Source organism: Carassius auratus, unplaced genomic scaffold (assembly GCF_003368295.1).
Source record: "Carassius auratus strain Wakin unplaced genomic scaffold, ASM336829v1 scaf_tig00035538, whole genome shotgun sequence".
Classification (NCBI taxonomy): Eukaryota; Metazoa; Chordata; class Actinopteri; order Cypriniformes; family Cyprinidae; genus Carassius; species Carassius auratus.
The window spans coordinates 81,824-103,938 of NW_020526239.1; the positions used below are offsets into that span (position 1 = coordinate 81,824).

The 22,115-nt window shown below is 35.6% G+C and overlaps 1 protein-coding gene across 6 annotated transcripts in view; it reads right to left on the reverse strand.

The window, feature by feature from the left end:
- The window catches only part of LOC113082022 (low density lipoprotein receptor adapter protein 1-B-like), a 35,903-nt gene extending 14,829 nt beyond the window's left edge, over positions 1 to 21,074 (reverse strand). For 3 of the 6 annotated variants that reach the window (XM_026253929.1, XM_026253932.1, XM_026253931.1), the window contains exon 1: positions 20,832 to 21,073. In XM_026253929.1, coding sequence (XP_026109714.1) covers positions 20,832 to 20,916 — 85 coding nt within the window. In that variant the 5' untranslated portion in view covers positions 20,917 to 21,073. Of the gene's footprint in view, positions 1 to 20,831 lie in introns of all 6 variants that reach the window. The other 3 variants (XM_026253930.1, XM_026253928.1, XM_026253927.1) reach the window with 2 other exon arrangements.
- Between the last annotated feature and the right edge of the window lie 1,041 nt (positions 21,075 to 22,115).

The window sequence follows — 22,115 nt, forward strand, 5'->3', positions numbered from 1 at the left end:
TCAGCATGACAGAGAGCCAGCCAGAAAGAAAAGAGTGCAGGCATTTTTTTGTGAAAGCAAGCAAGAAAGAAAAAAATCATTAAAGGAACAACGTTGAGTCTGGACTAATCAGACACACCATGTTTCATTAGATTTAACAAATCAATTATTCATTAGATTAACAAAGTCACAGACCCCCTCACCCAATAAACATGACTGCGCATGAGTTCCCATGCATGTTTACAGGAGCGTAAGTTCTGCTCCACTTGTGCGTGTTGTAAGCTTGCATCAGTCTCTTAACAGTGTCTGACCCCGGGGCTGGAGAGCAGCCTTTTCCGGTTCAATCTGATCACAGCACACACCTCACAGATCTTTATCTCAACTGTAAGCTGTTAGCATCTGACTAACTGTGAGTGTAAAGTGTAACGTTTGAACCACTCCTCTCTCTCTTTCTCACTCCTAGTTTCACTTCCTGTTTGTGCTATCATCTTCTCTTTGGATTTAATTAAGTCGGTCCCTCCCTTCACATTTGTGTTATTTTTTACTTTATTCTGCCTCCCTGTGATTTTATTTTCATTAATGTACCATTGTTTAGTTCTCAATCTGAGATTTAATCAAATCAATTTATTTATTTACCTTTTAGTTTCCTACAGCCATTAGGACCTTTTAATTTTACTCTTACCTTATTTTAGTTGTTTGACCATCACCATCTTCCCTCTTGGTATAGGATTATAGCAGCTCTAGCAGCTGTTGTATCCTTAATGAGCCTTACAGGTTAGCCCTAATTCCTGTCTCTGCTATACCCATACTTCTCAGCACGAGGCCTACTATATAAGGTACAGTTACCATTCTTTATGCTATAGGCCATAGAAGACCACAGAAGACTAGACACACGCAACAGAAGGAAATCACCAGTCTTCAGGCTCTTACAACTGCTAGACACAGAGCAGTTTGAAAAAGCCACCAGACAGGACTTGGAAAGAGAACTGTTACACATAAAATCACTGTTAAAAACAGCGTATGTGGAACTCAATGAGAGAGACACTACAGCAAAGGCCTCAGAAGGCCATCTGCATGCAGCCAGAGCTGAAGTCCAAACCCTGACTCAGCAATTCTGCAACATTAAAGGGGAGCTTAACATGGTCCAGAAAGAACTGAAACAGTCCTACAGACTGTGCATGGACTCAAGTAAATTTTGCAGAAGGGAAAGGTTCAATTCAGGCAAACTCTGAAATGGCACATGGAGTGACACTCAAAGACCTTAACTGAATGGCATTAAACTCCCAATGCTTACTACCACAGACTTTGACAAGCTTACTTCAGAGCTCGCACATTGGATGGCGGAGGAAACCAGCTTCAAGAGGATTTTCCTCCGAAACCTCCACCCTATTTTAAGTCACCATTTAGTAGGGTTAGTTATCGATTGGGTTTTTTAACGTACCAGTGCCATTTCGAATGAACTGCACAAATGAAAGAGAACGCAATGTGTCTGTGATATGTGTTCATTTAATTCTGTGTGAAAATACACCATTTTTCTGAAATTCTATTTTTGTAACATTCTGGTTTGAACTATGTTATATATGTCAGTCAAACGTTTAAGTTTGCATGTAATTAAAATGGATATTGATTATTGTTGATTTCATTAATTATTCATGGGTCTTTGACAGGTGGTCTCCGAAACCCCCGTCAGAGATCAAATGACAACGTCACCCCATCGTTCTGCCTACAGAAGTTAATTTCACTCCCCAAGACCTTCACATTCACTCTTCCCCACTGCGACAGATCAATGACATGAAATATATTCACATCAAAACACTACGGTGTTCATGGGGTAAAGTGGGCTTTGGAAATCGACGCCCCTGATGAAGCTTATTAAGAGTGTCTGTGCAAGCATAAGTGCCATCCGTCTCCATCACAGACACAGACTGACGCTCTCACGGTGTGACAGACTTTAATTTAACCCTCAATTAAGCTTCATTATTTAACATAACTGAAGGACATTCATAGAGTTAACAGTATTTCATGCCTCACTGTGATCTGAATGGGTTAATTTTCTTACCAGTGTCAGCCCTCGGTCCGTTCACTGACACAAAGTCATTTGTACACAAAAAAGCGCCAGCTAAAATCATCACACAGTCTGAATGGCTGACATAATCACTGGATTTGTCAGTTTTGGTGAGTTTAGTGGCATAAAATCTTAGAAAGATATTTAAGAGTTTTGTTTTGAAGTGATTCGTTTTTTTAAACAAACTTTCCATAAATTTTCATGGGCATATAATGTAAAAAATAAATAAATAAAGAGGATGTAAATAAAACAGATAATCTAAATAAGTTTTACAAGAAAATAGTATGTCAGTATTAGTATTTAATATTTAATTCAATATATTATTTGCCATTGCTCTTATTATTTGTGAACTTTACTAGCCATTTCTTAGTGAAAGATGCTTCAAGGTAATTCTGCTTTGTTTTTGATTTATATTTGATTTAGTTGAGCCACTTTTAGATAAACAAAAATTCAGACAACAAATAATTTATGTTCTATATTTTTCATATTAATATTTGTTTTATTAATATAGTTTATTATATGTATTATTATTAGATATTGTAGTTTCTGCTCACCACTATATAAGTTGACCCAACTATAAAAAAAGTAAAAAAGTAGTAGTAATAATCAGTGTTGTGGGTACAAAGTAACGCGTTAGAGTACTCTAATTACTTTTTTCCTGAAATGTGTAACTTAACGCGTTAGTTTCGTGCGTAAGTAATCAGTAACTTCGTTATTTTTTTAAAAAAAGTAATCCGTTATTTTAAGGAAAGGAAAATCCCGACTGCAGCCTGCTTTTTGTCAGACAGTAGGCCTAGGTCTACTGTGCCACCTGTGGATGTACAGTATCAGCGGAGCCGAAGCTCTGTGATCGTGAAGTCAATGGCTGTGATGCGTCTGTGCCCTGCGCCTGACCCTGTGTGTGTGTGGGTTTTTTTTTGTTTTTTTTCCGAACTCCCGGCAAGATAGCAGAGAGGACAGCGTTTGGTTTATGGAAGTACGCACATTATTTTCAATGTGTCAACGAAAAAGAAAAAAACATAACGGTAAATGCACACTCTGCTTTGGTGAAAAGCTTCCGTCGACCGCCAAAAATTCTACCTCAAATTTAACGCTACGTTTTAATCACTACTTTGAAGAGTAAATGTAAGAGGACTGTGTTAAAGCGAATTTAGGCTTGTGACTGTGAGTGACACTTTAATAATAATTAGTTCGGCTATTAAGCGATTTGTCATTTGCCTGTGTGGCAGTGAAGGATTTAATTCGGTTTGTTATCATTTTTGTTTGACAGGCAGCTGTTAATTTCTGTTAGATCGTTGGCTGGCTGGTTGTTCATCATTTCTAAATGGATTTAAATCTGCAAGCCTGTTTAAGGTTGTGTTTACAAGTAAGCATACTTGTACTTTGATAACTGCATTATTTAAAGTTAAAGAAAAATCAGGAGTTATCTTGTGGTGCTCATAATATACAGTAGCCTAGGCTACCCGGGCTGGGTAACGTTAGGTGCGAATTTTGATTAATAATATGTGCTGTGATAATAAATAAATAAAACGCCATGTGGAATAGCCGATTGCTGACTGTCTTTCCTGTTATTGTTATCCTGCAGTGTTAATTTAGTCGGATGACTGACGTTATTCATTGTCGGGAGTCAGACTTCTAGGTGCATTTAAAGGGGCCGGGGGCTGTGTCTGTCATGTGTGATCCGCTGCAAACGGCTTTTAATTTTTGGTAACGCATGAGTACTCTAACGCGTTACTTTTCTGAATAGGTAACGCTGTATCATAACTGATTACTTTTAATTGATGGTAACGTTGTAACCTAACTAACTACTTTCCAAAGTAACTATACCCAACACTGGTAATAATAATGTGAAAAGGGTCCACTGGCTCCTATTTAACTGAATGAAATCAACACTGAACTGACTCAAGCTAATGTTTGATTTAGTTGAGCAAAAAACAGACTAACTGGATAGTTGAATTATTCTGCATCACACACACACACACACACACACACACACACACACAGTCAATAGCGATCCATAAGCCCTGTGTGTAAAGTATTGTGGCCTGTAGCATGCTGGGATTGGTGAGGGTCGTCCTGCTCCAATGAACTTCAAAGCGTGTAAGGAATCAGAGCACATCACACACACACACACATACATACACACCCAGCAGTGCCAGAGATGACAAACTGCGAGTGTGTGTGACAACACAGAGCTGCTAGAGGCATTAATACAGACCAGAGACAAGCATACATGATTCCCATTGACCAGATCCACAAACCCTGCAGTCTTCTGGAACAATGCAGGATCAATAAACAAGCTTCAAGAACAGCATCCAAACAAAAGGAGATTGCATTCTCACTGAACCTGTCACAAACACATTCAATAAGAAAAAAGTCAAAACTATATTTTACATAAAAAAAACTTAAGCTATGGTATTGCACTAATGGTTGCACTATTGAATTTTTTTTAAACAATATATATGTATAAAATATAATTATATTTAAAAATAAATACACATTCATATATTTATTATTATTAAATTATATACGCACACATTTTATTAAATTACAATGAGCTATGAACTATTACATATTATTTCAATTTTTTATTATGTATCATTTACACATAATGGCATTTTTAGCATGATTTTAGCATACACACACACACACACACATATATATATATATATATATATATATATATATATATATATATATATATATATATATATATAAATAAATACACACACACACATTTTATAGTGTCACTAATTAAGATTAAATAATTACATATTATTTATTATTTATACCCAATTTATTTTTTTTCCTTATTTATCATTAAATCAACAGGCTGACAGTGCTCTAAATAAAACTAACCAGTGCTGTGATATCCAAATAGGGACAGGACAGCAGTGTTCCTGTAGCTCAATTGGTAGAGCATTGCGTTATCAAGCGCAAGGTTGGGGGTTAGATTCCCCGGGAACACATGATTGGTAAAAAATGTATAGCCTTAATGCATTTTAAAGTCGCTTTGGATAAAATGCATAAATGCATCATAATTAAAGGAAATGAGCAGGACAGAAACCCTCAAACTGTTGATAGGAAAGAGGAGAGGTAGAGGAGAGCGAGGAACGAGAGATGGAGTGGAGAGAGAAAGAGAGAGATCTGACGGGTGGAGTAGAGAGGAAACAGAAGTGAGATTAAAGAAATCACATCTGCATGTTTACGGCTCCACTCATAAACAAACATCAAAGGGAATATCAGCCCAAGATCTGCTGAAGTAACTGACTTATATTTCATAAAGCATCATCTCATATATTGACTCATCCCTAACACGTTCATTGATACACAGCAGTCAGATAAAACGCAAACACATCAGAGGAATGAGAGAGAAGCGTTTCACACAAGAACAGGGGTATCTTGGGTAATGTTTACATCATGATTTAAATGCACTTTTCATTTGGCCTTTTAAGATTCCTAAAAAGCGTGTCATTAGTATGGTTTCGCATTTTATCATTTATCAGTAAAAAAAAACATTTGTTAGATGTCATATGCTTTTCATTTTTGTTACAACCATCCATTTCAGTGAATAAATCGAAACTCAAATTTGAACTGATTCCAAACTAGTTCGACAATCTCACAGAATATTCAATACTCAAAGAGGTCTTTGTGTGCCTTCTTTATATATTTAAATGTTTTACTAAAATCTATCCAAGTAACAATTGCCGTTCAATAATTTGTATTATTTATATATTAGTGCACAGAATAATGGAAGAATTTAGTGGAAAAAATTGAAAAGAATTGGAGGGAAAACAGGATGGAAAAACAAAAAAACAAAAAACCAAAGCAAGTAAGCAACCATCTACAACACCTTATGTTTTCTCAGAAAATGTAAATAATTAAACACATAAGCATATAAATAAATAAAAATATGTGAGTTTTTTTAAATAGACGCTTTTTAGTATTTTAAAAAAGTACTTTTTAAAAACAAATTAAATATACTTTGTCATTTTCCAATAATTACTTAAAAAATAAATAGGTACCGTTTATATTTTTAAATAAATAAATAAACATATCCCCTGTTTCGCTGCAAGCTATTTCTTTTAGTAACTTACAGTTTAGTGAACGACTACTTTTTCAAAAGCTCAGCGTGACTGTAGTTTAACTACTGTAAATTATGCAGTCTGTAGCCTGGAGCGCTATGGTTTGTGTCAGATGAGGTTACAGTATCTGTGCAGGGTGTAAACACTGCTGGAAATGTGGGTCAGTCAGTACTAGATAACATCTACACCAGAATTTCACTCCCATCCTCAAACCAGCAGCTCATGTTAAACACTGAAACACTGACAGTACTCCAGTTACTTCATATCAGCCGCTCATTATCAAAATCACACAAACCTCTGAACAAAACCCATATCAAAGTAGAGTTAAATACTTTTATTGTTCTGAATTACAGTTTATTGGTAGATTTTCTGTTTTCAAATCAATTCTAAGATTTTTACTTTTAAAAAAAAAGTTTCCTATGTTTTTTAAGGCTGCATTTATTTTATCAAAAATACACACAAAAAAAAGTAATATTGTGAAATATTATTGCTAAAGTTACTTTTTTCTATAGTAATATATCTTAGAATTTAATTTATTGCTGTGATGCACAGCTGAATTTTCAGCATCATTACTCCTGTCTTCAGTATCCCATGATCCTTTAGATATCATTCTAAATATTTTTTTTTTAAACTGTGATACACTACCATTCAAAATTAGTAATTAGTAATAAGTGTGATGAAAAAAAAACTTTTTTAACCCTTTGGACAGTTTTTGGTAGTTTTTTTTTGGTTTAGTTATTAGTTAGTTTTAATTTATTTTAGCACTTTAAAAAAATGAGAAATACTGCCTTGACAACTAGCTGAAATAAAACAAGTGTAGGTTTATTATTATTATCTTTATATTTTTATTTTTAATACTGATGAACATGTTTTTTTATGGTTTTAGTTTTGATAATAACTCTGTTTCAGAGGCCGTGAGCAAACAATATCAAAACACTTTTTAAAAGGAAAAACAATATAGTCTAATTCCAGAACACCTGAGCGAGAAAGATTTAGGAACAGATATCCTGGATTTGGGTAGGATGATGCACAGGAACGAAGCAAAGATTTCAGCAATTTAAGATACTAATGTTCATAGTCTTCCCCATCCAAACGAAAGCCAGGGATCAATGTGGAAAAAAGCCTGCTTCGCTGACACACTTTCTGGAAGTGTCCTAACATTTCTAATTACAGCCTCCCAACTTATCAGTCATTTTCTGGAAGGCCATTAAACTCCGATCCAGTTGGCAGCTATCTCTGGTGTTAAATTAGTGCTATCAAATAATCAACGCAATATGAATGCTTCTCTTACACTCTTGGCATGAAGAGCTGTGTTGCTTAACTGGAAGTCAACAGAATGCATCTGCTTTGTCTGCATCTGTCCATTATATTATTATTTGCCAAAGAAGCCAGAAGGCTTCATAAATCCCATCTGAAATATGTTTGTACTAGCCCTTTTCAGTAGGTTTTCTAGCTGACAGAATGAAGCATGTGCAGGTACATCACATTCAGCAGGAACCTACTGATGAAACCAGCAGAAAGCCCAGTGATCAGTCTTTTCCCCCAGCTGTCAGTCACAGAGACCCCGGAGCTATTCCACATCTCTCTAGGAAAACTCCTTGTGTCCTGTTCACTAGATTGGACGGGATTGGGCCTCTAAATGAGGGGGCTGTTGGGAGATGTTGTTAGCAGGAGCGACTCAGGCTCAGTCGGGACACCCAATAGACAACTCAAATCAGGTTGCACTGAGAATGTCTGATTCATGAACAAATTATTGAGGGCTGTGTTTCCCAAAAGCATTTTAAGCTTAAGATTTTAGCAGCATCATTTTAGTATCACTTTTTTATACTTTTATAATATTTATTCATTTTAAATTAACCTTTATTTATTTATTCATTTATTTTTAGTTTAAGTTTTAGTAATTTTGTCATGCATTTTGTTATGTACTTTTGTCATTTTTACTTTTTTTTTTACATTACATTTTATTACATTTATTCTATTTGGCTTTATTTTCATTTATTACTATATTATTTTAGTAAAATAATACTTCAAGCTAAACCCCACTGTACTTCAGATAAATAAAGTAAAAAAAAAGTAATAATAAGTTTTTAATATAATGTATTTTATTTTATTTCAGCTTTGTCAATTAAACAAAAATATTTTTAATAGTTTTGATTTCATACAAATGTATTATCAAAATGTTAGTAAGCAAATGAGGACATAAAACAATATCAATTTAATTAATCTTTTAAAATGTAATTAAATGACAATGTAACTGGACAAACAAAAACCTGCACAATAGAGGCTTACTGTTAAAATCAAAACATGGAAGAACAACTATTAAAAATATAACACTATTATTATTAATTTTATCATCATAACTTTTTTTCATTTATTAAAATTAATATTACTTTGCAAAGTACCTTTCTACTATACATTAGTAATACATTTGAATCAATTTTTGCAAGTTTTTATTTCATTTTATTTTAATTTATTTTTTGATGGGTGGTGGTTGTGAAGAACTTTGTGAGTCTTATGTACCACTTTTACAATGATTTTCATTATTTACAATTTGGCCAGAAGAAGTAATCTCAGAAGAAACAACCTTCATCTATAATGCCTTAAAATGCTCCCTAGGTTTTGAAACAGACCCGCTTCCACACTCTAAACATTAAATTCCGACCCAATTTCCTGGATCCCATTTCCAGGGTCAGGTCGTTCGTTTCTCAAATGCATTCAAGGCTGCTGTTTACATAAAGCTCTGAGTCAGTTTCCTGTGAGCATCTCCGATGACACTGTAATCACTGACATGTAATCATGTTCCCTACGGTCTGCACAGACCCATCCATAAAGCACCACCAGCAGCTTCTTGAGGATACGGCCTCAATGTCAGTCACAGAGCTGCTGAATCAACACGCTGACTGTCTGAGGTGTGCTCTGATTACAGCTCTCGCTGCGTGAGCTCAGCTTTTCCAAACACGGATCCGCCGTCTCCTGAACCACAGCTGAAAATAGCACTTAGATGGAGATCCGCTCCAGACTGTAAAAAGAGATTTATACGCCCTCAAGGAGTGTTTGAGAAAACCTGTGTGAAATTTCATCAGTTATTATATTTTCACTGTGACACTGGAGGTGCAGAAATCATATGCCAACTACTAAAATAATAAAAATGATGAAGTTGGAAATAAAAGCCAAGACTATTATTTTAGTCTTGTTTCACTTTTTTTCATATTTAATTCAATGTGTTACTTGCAGTTTCACAATATGAATACTTTTCAGTATTTCATTACTTGTGAAATTGAATAATTTCGGAGTAAAAATGTTTCCAATGTAACTGCTACACCCTTTTTTTTCCAGTATAAGAACAATTTATGCAAATAAAAGGAATATTTTGGGGTTCAATACAAGTTCAAAAGCTTAATCTGTGGCATAATGTTGATTAGCATGGTAAATTATTTTGCCCCTTATATTCTTTAAAAATAAGTAAATAAACAAAGAGAAACAAATTCTTGGTGGAAACAGGATGACAGAGACTGGTCGATTACAAGTGAATCACTTATTTTAATGCTTTAGTTTTTATTTCTAATGTTTGTTAAACAAGTTTAAATATGCAATATGTATGGCCTTCATGTATTCAAATGATACAGAATATGATACTGATTGAATCAATCCATTATGTTGTGTTAAAACATGCAAACCAATTTGCTGGGCCAGGCCTTGGGTTTTTTAGGGAAAAAATCATTCAAAATTGAGAAAACGTGCTTAATTTTAAAAGTCCAATTAAAAAGCCTCACATTCTAATTTCTTAATTTCTTCAGTTGATTTGAGGCTAAAATATAAGTCGGACATTTTCTTGAAGATGATCACCCTCTGACACGCACTGAGGCAGTATTAGATTAACAGTAGTGCTGGTCACTGCTGACTCAGTCCAGACTACATTTACATTTATGCATTTAGCAGACACTTTTATCCAAAGCGAATTGCAGTACATTCAGGCTAAACATTTTTTTAGCAGTATGTGGTTCTCTGGGAACTGAACCCATGACCTTTTGCGTTGCTAACACTATGCTCTACCACTGAGCCACAAGAACACTATCTACAGAACCCATCACATGACCACTGCATTTATCAGCAAAACAGCCGTGAGAGATTTCTGTGGAAATGCACAACTCAAGAAGATACTGCTATTACTGAACAACACTAACAACAATACAACAAAATACATTGACATATTCACAAAAAAACACACAGACTTGTGGCTTCTACAGTATCGTGCACATGACTTTGGGTTGTTATTGTTAAAATCCATTTCTCTATATTGAAAATTAATGGGACTAGAACTTTACGTTCTGCTATGAAACACAGAGGCTGTTGGGACAGATCTGTGTGAACTCAAGTAACACAGATCATGCCGTCGCAGAGAAAGATGGGAATAGCAGAATAGGAGCATTGTTCAGTCAGGAGATAAAACAAGAGATGACAGAGCTGCAGAGGAGGAGGAAAGAGATCTCAGCCTGACACTGCCTGACACACACACACACACACACACACACACACACACACACACACACTTAGTTATTTATGTTGAAAAACTTTCCTTGAAACCATAATAATGTCCTTGAATATTTATATGCAAATTCTACTTTAAAAGTAACCTTGATGAGGATGAAGCCAAGAGGATCAGCGGAGATTAGATGTGTGTGTGTCGTGAGACCCCATAAATAACATGATGATTTAAAGAGATTTGAAGGGTTGTGTCACTGCTGTATTTAGCCCCAGGTTACACACACACACACACAAACATATCTACAGGTTGCAAAAAGACACAATCAATAGGCTCTCTGAAAGTGTGAAAGACCTGCTGCATCTTCATTTTACAGATTGGCAAATTAAAACATGCTGATGAATTATGTCTCACAGAGATGACTAAAAAATATAGCTAAAAATATTATTTCAGCCATTTGACAATATTCAATCTCAATATTTATGTATTTCTCTGAAAAAGGCCATTATTTCCCATCAAATAAACAATCATTTTGACCAAATGATCAATGTTAAAAATAATGAGCTGCAGGTTTTCTACACTGGTTCTTACTACGAACACTATGAAAAAATTATATTTGTTTATTATATATTTATAAAATATTTATCGATATTTATCAAAATTTTCAAACATTTGGGGCCTCTGAGATTTTTTCATTTTCTGAAGTCTCTTATGCTCTCCAAAGCTTTATTTATTTGATTTAAAAATATATGGTAAAAACAATAATAAAGTAAAATATTTAAACAATTTTAAATCGTTCTTTTCTTTCTACATTTATTTTAAAATGTAATTCATTTCTGTGATGCAAATCTGGATTTTCAGCATAGTTACTCCAGTCTTCAGTGTCACATGATCCTTCAGAAATCATTCTGTTATGCTGATTTTCTGCTCAAGAAACATTTATTATTATTATAAATGTTGAAAACAGTTGTGCTGCTTCAAATTTTTGTGGAAACCATGATATATGCAATTTTTTTTCTGGAATCCTGGCCTCTTTCAAAACACATGAACACACACACACACACATTGTGAACATACCCATGGAGCAGTTGGGGGATCGGTGCCTTGCTCAAGAGTCTCACCTCAGTAGTGGTATTGAAAGGGTGGTTAATGTTGAGACCGTCCTCAATCTCTGTGCCAGATTTCACAACTTTCACACATGCCATTATATGGGCTGCCACAAACTCAAGAGCGGAAAAAAAAGAAGAAGAAAAAGAGGATACAAAAGGTGCCTTTGCACCTTCTCCCCTAAATATCATTCATGCTCAATACATCACCCAGCCATATACTAGGGTTGTGATGTTGAGTAAACTTTTCCACAGGTTAATTGACGTGTGACAACACCAGTAATACCAGTATCACCGTGGTATTCCTTCCCTTTAAATAGCTTGTAAAAGTGGCATGCGCATTTTACTTTCACTTTCAAATAACGGCAATTCGGCATAAAGCAATTGTTTGTACTTACAGTAGTTTGTTTGAATTTACCCTGTTTTCCTCAATTTCCTTCACTTTTAAAAAGCTTAAAAGTGCCAAATTAGCAGCAGTTAAATGTCAAACTCCCTTTAGCCTATATATAAAACATATATGACACAGTTTAAATAAAGTAAAAATCAGCAAACAATGTGGAATCAATTAAATAAGAAACATTTCCAAAATCACCTTAGATAAACGGCAAAAGGCAACAGGCTTTTCAAAATCCAAAATATTGCCAAACATTCGCTTTTGCATTTAGTTTCGAAACTAAATCATCCGCCATCGTCTTGTCTGTCTCTCCTCACTCTTCTCGTCAGTCAGCTCGACTCACTCTCCTCACTTGATAAATGTAATCTTATCTGTGCTGCGACTGTCATTCGGGACGCTGCATTGAGCAGCCGTGTTCAGTTTTAAATTGTAGTGTCTGCTCTTTTACTGAACTAAATTATTTTTATTACTACAAAATATCAAAACGATGGTGGGGGTCGGTGCCACGGTGGGCAAGTCACGCTACCATACACACAGGCCTCCCATAACAGCACTTAAACATGAGAAGTTAAATAACCAATCAATTTCACTGCTTCTTTACAAAATCACTTTCTTAATCTCTTCCTGATCTGCTTCCAATCTCCGGCCACACAAGCAGGAATATGAGTGTGTTTGTGTGTATATGAGTGCTGAAATACTGAGGATGTCTTAGGTGGTAAATCTGGTTTGTAAAGAGAGCTTTGATGGACAAAGTCTCCATTACACATTGACAGCGGCGCTCAGATCTTCTGCATGACACATTTCACTCCCGGCATCCCAGCGGGAGCTCCAAACCCTCACCGCCGGAAAGATGGGAATTACAGACACAATATTTTTGCTTTGAGTCAACATAATCAGATTTATCTCAGGAAGGGAGTTCAGGTATTTGAAACCTGCTGAGCTCCCGGTTAACATCAAACCAAATGTTATAAATATTCTGATATTAATCAGTAAGAGATTTCCAGTCAACTGATTTAATTGAATATTCCACAGTTGTAATATTAGACATCCAATAATTTTGTTGCCAAAACAAACTGTTGAAAATGCTTTAATATAAGTATACTACTCATATTAAATACAGAGCAAAAAATTATTTTTGGTTTGTTTGTTTTAATCAATGCATATAACATTTAAAATGTTTTTGAGCCTTAAAATAAATCAGTTCTTCACCAACACTTAAAAAAAAATAAAAACTATGATCAGCTACCTGAATCAAAAAAAAATATGGTAACACTTTATTTTGATAGTCCACTTTAGACATTCTACTAGCAGTAAGTAACTTTGCAACTAAACGTCAACTAGCAGTTAGTAGTAGAGTATTAGTAGCCTGTCTGCTTAATATCTTCTAACACTTTCTTTGTCAACTTATTGTCAACTAATACTAAGCCTAAACCTAGCCCTAACACTAACCCTAAACCTACCCTACAGTCTACTCTGAGAGTTAGTTGACATGTAGTTGCAAATTTCTGAGATTTAGTTGATATGTAGTCGACATGTAGTTACAAAGTTACTTACAGTCAGTAGAATGTCTAAAGTGGACTATAAAAAAAAGTGTAACGAAAAATATCTATTTTTTTTACCAAACAAACAGTCAATATTCTATACCAATAAATACTACATGTATGTGATAAAATGGTTATTAAACAATTATCATAAAAATCAGAACAAACAGTCTTCTGCTAAGTAATATAGTTCATTAGCTTTCAATTACTTTGTACAAGACTCATCTAATCAGAACTCAGCATCAGAACCATTAGTTTCACAAAATATATTCTAGAACCTTTGATTAGAAATCCTAAATTCAAGATCTGGGCAGCAAAAGTGGCCACATAATCTCATGATACAGTACCAATCTACAGTCCACTGCTGCTATCTAGGAATGCACCATGATTGGGCGGGCTCAGGGCACAACTGACTGTGGTTTTCAGGCATCATGCTGTGAATCTGCTGTGGTGAGAAACATTTCCTGTTAAGACAAGCTCAGAAATAACAGCCGCTGTCTGCTGCACTCTTACTGCAGAGACTCTCACAGCTGATACCAGTAAATGTCCTCAGAGCAGGTGAGCTGGAACTCAGTGTATAGAAAAATGTGTCAGTCTTGTGCAGGATGAGGACACGGACCATTAGTACAAACCCTGACCCAGTCCACTAAAAAAGTCACCATGGATATAGAAAGAAAATCAGTCTTGGGAATGATGCCGCATTCAGTTCATGTTGGAATGATCACGAGATAAGTATATAAATATATATAGGAAGACTGGACATATTTTATATGACTGTATTATTAAATTCAGGGGTGCCAACAAATGGCGCAGAAGCGCCCAAAATAAAAAGTGTGCTATGTGTAAATACAGACATGATTGACAGCCATCACCATTTTAGATCAACTAACTGCAATACTGTTTAAGTTTTTCACGCTTCACTTACACAAGTCACTTGACACCAACCTACCAAAATAAAACCTTCTTGATTTTAAGTTTGAAAAAAAATTAAATAAATAAGTGTATTGTAAAATACTTGCATTTTTATTTAATACTTTTTATTTTACAATATAAGAGTATTAGCTAGTGGTCGAAGGATATGTGTTTTTTGACAGCTGATGCCAATGCCGATATTATAATGTTTGCCTTTCTATTACTAATAGGCCTAATATAAAATAAATAATTATAATACTTTCTGTATACATTAATTCCTTTGTTTAACAGTTCTATCTGATTATTAGACAGACTTCTATTTATATTAGACAGAACTGTTAATGACGACAAACAAGAGAGAGAGAGTGTGAGCACTGTGCACTTAGACACTGCTCTCTCAGCGGCGTCAAAATATGGCCAATGCCGATATTTGAAAAATACCAAATATCGGCCCATATATCATTCAACCACTAGTATTTGCGACTTTATTATTTTGTTTATTATTTTATTGTTTTATATGTGCAGTTTGAGCACCAAACCAAACATCCAGGTGCTCTCATGAGAACCAGAATGAATAACTCTTGTGCATCTATACATTGCTTTTACATTTACTTTATTATAAGAGGTCTAATGCTATATCATGCATTCTGACTTATTTAGAAAGTTAAAGAGTTGGATTATCATGCTAAAAATTAAGTTTCAAAACACCAGTTGAATGTACAATTGAGTAATTCTGTGGCAAATACACTCCTTCAGGGTTCACATAAGTTTCAGAAAGTTATTTTCGAGTATGGCTCTGTATGACGTCATAAAGGGATAAATTCCTTATATGGACACTTCTCCTGGAAGAGTGCACGCACAGAAGACTCTCTTCTAAGAAGTGTGACTTTGGTTGTGAGGGAAAGATAACCTTGTTTATCTTCACATAGAACCCACCCTTATGGGAACAGTGGATGCATTTTATTTCTCCAGGGCAGTAACGAAGTATTGTCAATACTAGGGATGGGTCACGATTTTTCAAATATACAATTAGCCGATTTAATATTCAGAATATCGATTTAGGCTGTACGATTATTTTCTGAGGATGTGATTGTGAACTGTGCCCAAGCACTTCTGACCCCCAAAGTCCGGTTCGGTTGACTGTGATCACTCCATGCCACACTCGGACGCGGTTGGTTGTAAGAAGTGGGCCAGAGCATGGTTCAGTTTAATTAGGGTGCAGTACACATGCAGTTTGAGCGCTAACCGCAACGGAGTAGGGAACTACTCATACGTGCAGCATGATTATGTGAACATTTCTGAGTGTCAGACGCAACAGATTTATAAAGCAATATGTTGTGAGAGGGTCTTCTGTGTCACCGCATCCCAAACAGCTCAAAATAATAAACCACAAAGTTAACAAAACGATGCACTCCACTGTGCTGAGCGAGAAACTTCCTGTTTCCCATGTATTAAGTCGTGATTACGAGCTAGCTGCATTAAAATAATGTGTTATTTGTTAAAAGAATAAAATGTAATATTCCACTGGTTGATAACCATAAACATTGACTGTTTAAGCTCTTTAAGATTTTTAATCTCTTTAATTTGTAGGGAGATATTCGCCTACTTTCAAGCGGCATGTGACTCAATTATATGTTCCTGTTTTATATTTGAAGCACAAAAAAAACTAATAGATATTTGAGTGCATGTTGAAAAAAAAACTGATCAATTTAATACAAACGAGTGTCTTGTGAAATAAACCAATTTGAGTTTAAAAAATCGTCAGTAAGACTAATGCTGTTTTTTGTGTTAAATGTGGAAAATGACAGGTGCCACATACCTTTTTTTTATAATTTTTTATACAGTATACAGGTGTAATATATTCACTTTTACTTCACTCAATGTAACATGATTTTCTTATCGTAATTTTTACTTTATTCCTAAATTATGCTAATCTAATTTTATTTTTATGTTTTTTTGAGAAGGATAAACTGATCAAAAATGCTCAACTCACTGTCTTGCGCTGGCCGCTTTGTAGGCTATTTAAAAAACAAACAAACTTGAATTTAACAAACATAAAATGTTCTTTATATTTATAATTATTAATTACATTTCTGAATTAAATTAATAAAGAATCTAAACGAAATTTGACCACTTTGCCACTAAAAACCAAAACTAGACTATTATAATGGCTGCAATAGCAGAAAGGGAGTTCTTTACGGCCGAACTAATTATGAACAGACTGCGCTGTGAAAATTAGTGAAATTAATGTTCACATAAGTGCTGTCATTCAGGCTGTTCACAATATATTTTAGCGCGTAGCCTAATGTGTTTTAAGCCTAATTTTCATGGCTCAATTAATCTGTTCTAATCTTAATGAATATGTAATTTAAAAAAAATGCTATTAATGTTCATGCTCATTTTTAAAATAGTAATGTCCTAGGCTCCTACAGCCTTGTCAGAAGTTGATAATAGACTGACTGTTATGTTAATAAGTGCTGTCATTCTGTTATGTTATATTAATATTTGTTTCAGCAATCATTCAACAATCAGTTGGCTTGGGTTAGAAGAGACTATTCTATAATGAATTAAACAGTTTGTTATCATAGAAATTGAAAGCCTGAATAGTCTCTCTCCCTCTCTCTCTTTTTATGGGTGTGTGTTTATGTGTGTGTGGGTGCGTGGGTGCATGCGCGGGAGGGGTGCGATTTTCGACTACTAATCGAATAATACCCAACTATTATTGAATATTACTTTTGCTTAAAATGCACATCCCTAGCCAATATTAGTATGGTGACCAATATATCATGCATTCCAAAACCCAAACATGACAGTGTGCTGACATCAGTCTGACAGCTTCCCCATGTGAAAGCAAAGGGTCACCAGGCAGTTAAGCTTGTTTTTGTGGACCGCCACCGTGCAGCAGATGGACTGAACTGTGCTGTCTTTGGGACTTACACACAACATCAGAGATCAAAGACGCCTCTGGATCCAGTGGAACACCAACAGCTGATACCAGTGCGCGTGCACAGAGATTTAAAGAAATACTTAACCCAAAAGACAAAAAGCTCTTCATTGACTCATCCTTGTATTGTACTGAACTGTATAACTGCCTCTCTGCACAGGAACCAAAAATTTTATTTTTGAAGAATATCTTGAAATTAGCTTCTTCCCAGGTCAGTTACCTCACAAACCCAGATAAACCCCGCCCCCGGGAACACACAACAAATGGGGCGAGACCATGCTGTGTTGCTTAAGAGAAGAGGAGGAGAAAACTAGGGATGCATTTAAAAATCTGTTTATATATGAATTGCGTTCTAAAGCAGCGGTTCTCAATCCAGTTCCTCACGTCCCCCTGCTCTCCATCTCTCTCTCTCGCTCTCTCACTCTCTTTCTCTCATTCAGATCATCAGATCAGCTCCAACAAACTGTTCCATTTATACTCTCATTTTCACATAACAATGAGAAACGTTATACATGTGATACAAGCGTATGGTTCATGTGCTGTATCAAAGCTTTAATCAGAATAAAACCGTATATTAAAAGCTAACAGAAGCCATAGCATTTACAAACAACAGTGTATCTACAGTCATGGCCAAAAATATCGGCACCCTTGGTAAATATGATCAAAGAAGTCTGTGAAAATTAAACTGCATTGTTAATCCTTTTGATCTTTTATTTGTAAAATTCACAAAAATATATCCTTTCATTGGATAATAAGAAATTAAAATGGGAGGAAAATATCATTATGAAATAAAGATTTTTCTCAAATACTCATTGGACTAGGGCTGTGTACCGAACTTCGATCCCTTTAAGGTATCGAACGAAAAAGTATCGAAACTGAGTATCGAAAAATTATTTATCTTTCGGTGCCAAATTTCTGGATTCAAGGATTTCTGAAGATACCCACAGTCACACAACACAAGTGTCGGCAATACCACCAATTTAATGAAGGATTTGTTTGGATAAGTGTTTTTCCCTCCCTCCCTGTTTAGTTTGGTCTACTCCATTGCGTATCTTGAAACACGCCCCCTTTCACGTCGTCTAAATAACAGAGAGAGAGAGAGAGACAGATTTATCCGGTACAGGGAATTTCTCTGAGCAGCAGGCCACTTTATACGTTTACTTAAAACATAACAGATTGTGTTTACGAGAATACATGCAGAGACATTTATTTTGATATAATTGTGTGTGTATGTGTTCATTCAGAAGTTACGATACGCCAAAGATGAATTCATTCTCTTTAGGCGTATTGTCTGAAATGCTGCTCGCAGCGCGTGCGTTCAATGAGTGAGCGCAAGCTCCGAACGCGCGCGAATTGTTTAAAACGCTTGAATCAGCAATATTTAGAAACAAGTGCCAACGATCAACTACGAGAATTTTACATCACTATTCACGATAGCCCATCGGACTGGAAAACACGGGACGTGGGGCTAACGATCATGAACTTGTATTACAGAGCCAAAGACGATCTATTATTGAACATCTCAAATAAATAAAGACTTCAAGTTCATCTGTAAAGCACATAAAGCTATCGTTTGAGTTTAGAAACATCTACCTCATGCCTGATTCACTCTGTTTGTTAGTGAATAATATTGTAAGACCACAGCATATTATAAATTCAATAGCTGATCTGTAAAACAGTAACATAATAGTTTTATCCACCCCATAGACCCTGAGCCTTCTCAAAAAATAGCGGTGACTAGCTTGTGTACAAACATAGCCCACATGATGACTCCATTGCAGCTGAAAATCAAAGTAGATACCAAAATACTAATATGATGTTACCAGCTTGATTTCCTCCTCATTAACTAAAATTGGACTATGATCATCCACCAACCTCGGGTCAAAGATCATTTATTTAGTTTTTTTGACATTCAACATCAATTGTGTTCCTCAAACCACTGCACAACCCCTTCTTTTTCTTTTTTGGTTTGATTCACTTTAAATGTCCGGATCATAAGTAATTTGTTCGGGAAATCAGGGTACAGAGCGTGCCATTTGGTTTTGATTCACTATAATGAAACGGTTCCGATGAATCGTTTGTTCGGGAAATCGAATTGCTCGCGTTGTATGTTTGCAGCTCCACCAGAAAAAAACCGACTCATAGGAATCATTCGTTCGCGAATCGTTGTATCGATCGCACTGTTTGTTTTTGATTCACTTTAAAGAACAGGTTCATAAGAATCAGTTGTTTGGGAATCGAACGACATTGATTTCGCAGCTCACGTAAAAAAAAAAAGAAAAAGAAAAGAATCGGCTTGTTAGAATAATCTGATCGTGAATCGGGCGACAGTGATCTCGCTGTAACCGACTCGTAAGAATCATTCGTTCGCGAATCGTTGTATCGATCGCACTGTTTGTTTTTGATTCACTTTAAAGAACAGGTTCATAAGAATCAGTTGTTTGGGAATCGAACGACATTGATTTCGCAGCTCACGTAAAAAAAAAAAAAAAAGAAAAAGAAAAGAATCGGCTCATTAGAATAATCTGATCGTGAATCGGGCGACAGTGATCTCGCTGTAACCGACTCGTAAGAATCATTCGTTTGCGAATTGGAGTACATTTTTTATTCAATTTAAAAAAAACGATGGCGCCGTTAATTTTTGATTCACTTTAAAGAACAGGTTCATAAGAATCAGTCGTTTGTGAATCGAACGGCACCGATTTCGCAGTAGCTATGTGTTCAGCTCACATAAAAAGAAAAAAAAAAGAGCCGGATCATGAAAGTCATTTCGGGAAATAAGCGTACTCCGATTCTGCTGTTTGGTTTTGTTTCACTGTAAGAAACCAGTTCAGAAGAATCGTTCGTTCGGGAATCGAACTAACACTGATCGTGCTGTAGATTCAGTGAATATCATTGCAGGGCAGGCTGTCAAAAACCGAACACAGAGGCATTGGATTTTGTATTTAAAACTTGAACCGTTTCTGAAAAAGAAACGTTTCTCGGTTCCCAGCCCTTTTTTTTTTTTTTTTTTGTAAACAAATCTTTATAAAGCCATGCAATACAAAAAGCCGTCATGACAATACGCGTAATTTTCTGAACACCGCATTCAAATTGCACTAAAATATAATTGACTAACAAACAGCGGACCCATTCAACAATTCGGAAGATTTCAACAATTCAAGATTTGTGATGCAATGTAATGTAAACACGAGTAAATCCCTGCTTTAACACACAGGTTGCAAGCAACTTTGACTCTGAACTTCATATCAACAGATACAATGAAGAACTATAACGACCGTTTCCAAGTAAATGCATGCATACTGACAGCTGTAAAACTCACTTTTATGTTTTCCAGAGGTCCAAGACTGCTTAGCCAGACTGGGACTACGAATGATCGCGCGTCCGGCTGATTTTAGCGCGTCCATGATGTTTATTGCGACAATTAATAATCCTGAGAGCGCGATCCTCTGGCGGTCCTCTGCCCGAACGAGCCCGATCCTTTCCCAGCAGGAAAACTTTTCTGACAACCAGTAATTTTCTTCCTTTTCCGCGGATGGTCCCGGGTGGATGTATGAACATGTTCGCCACGGCGGGCGGGGTTTAGTATGTAAATTGACCGGATAGTGTTCCATCATGACGCTGCCGTGAGTGGGCGGAAGGCGGGGTTCTAGTATGTAAATTAGGCAGATAATGTTTTTTCAGTGATTGGGGCTTCGCGTGTATATATAAACAGAACGCCGTTTGACTTGTGTGATTAAAACAAACAATACTATTAAACGATAAACATGTATTTTACAGTATTTGGACGCTTTAAACCACACATAATATTACGGTTTATAATATTATGGATAATGGAAAAGGTTAATAATAAAGAAATGATTGAATAAACAAATGAAAATTATAAACAGAGAAAAATACTAATACTAACAGAGAATATTGGAGTTATGAGATCTAGTTTTGATGTATTAACCTTATTATTATTATTATTATTTGCATAGCTAATAATTTATAAATATAATAGTATATGTAAAACAAATTTATAAAAAGCATAAAACATGAAAAGTGAATCTAACAATAAATGTCAGCATGGTTTTTGTATATATATACTATTTATTGGCAATGAAGAAATACAGAACGGATGAGATAGAAGTGAACCTTTTCTTTGAGAGTGTAGTTGACATTCTCTCCACTCATCCGTGTCTAAACTCATCCACATGAGTGCTTCTACGCTGACAGTCCATCACCACATGGGGAAAGAGATGGAAAAATGGAAATAAAGAAAAAAAAGACATTCAAGAGTGTTCCTCTGAGAAATGGTCATTTTGCTTGTCAATGGGCCTTTTGTCAGTTTAGAATGGCGTCTCACAACCTGCATGTATGGTTCAAAGAGCAAACAGAGACCTGGGCATCAGGTTCTTCTGACCCCTACTGTGATTCACCAAAACCTGTTAAGTTTCATGTGAAGATGCACAATAATTACAGTTAACCAGGGTCTCCCAGCAGAACAACAGGTGATCACTCAGTTCAGGTGATTAAGACCAGTCATCAGTCTGCAGTTCATCTGAGAATATAACCGCTTTAACTGGTGAATAGATAGATATATACAGTACATACAGGTCGGGAA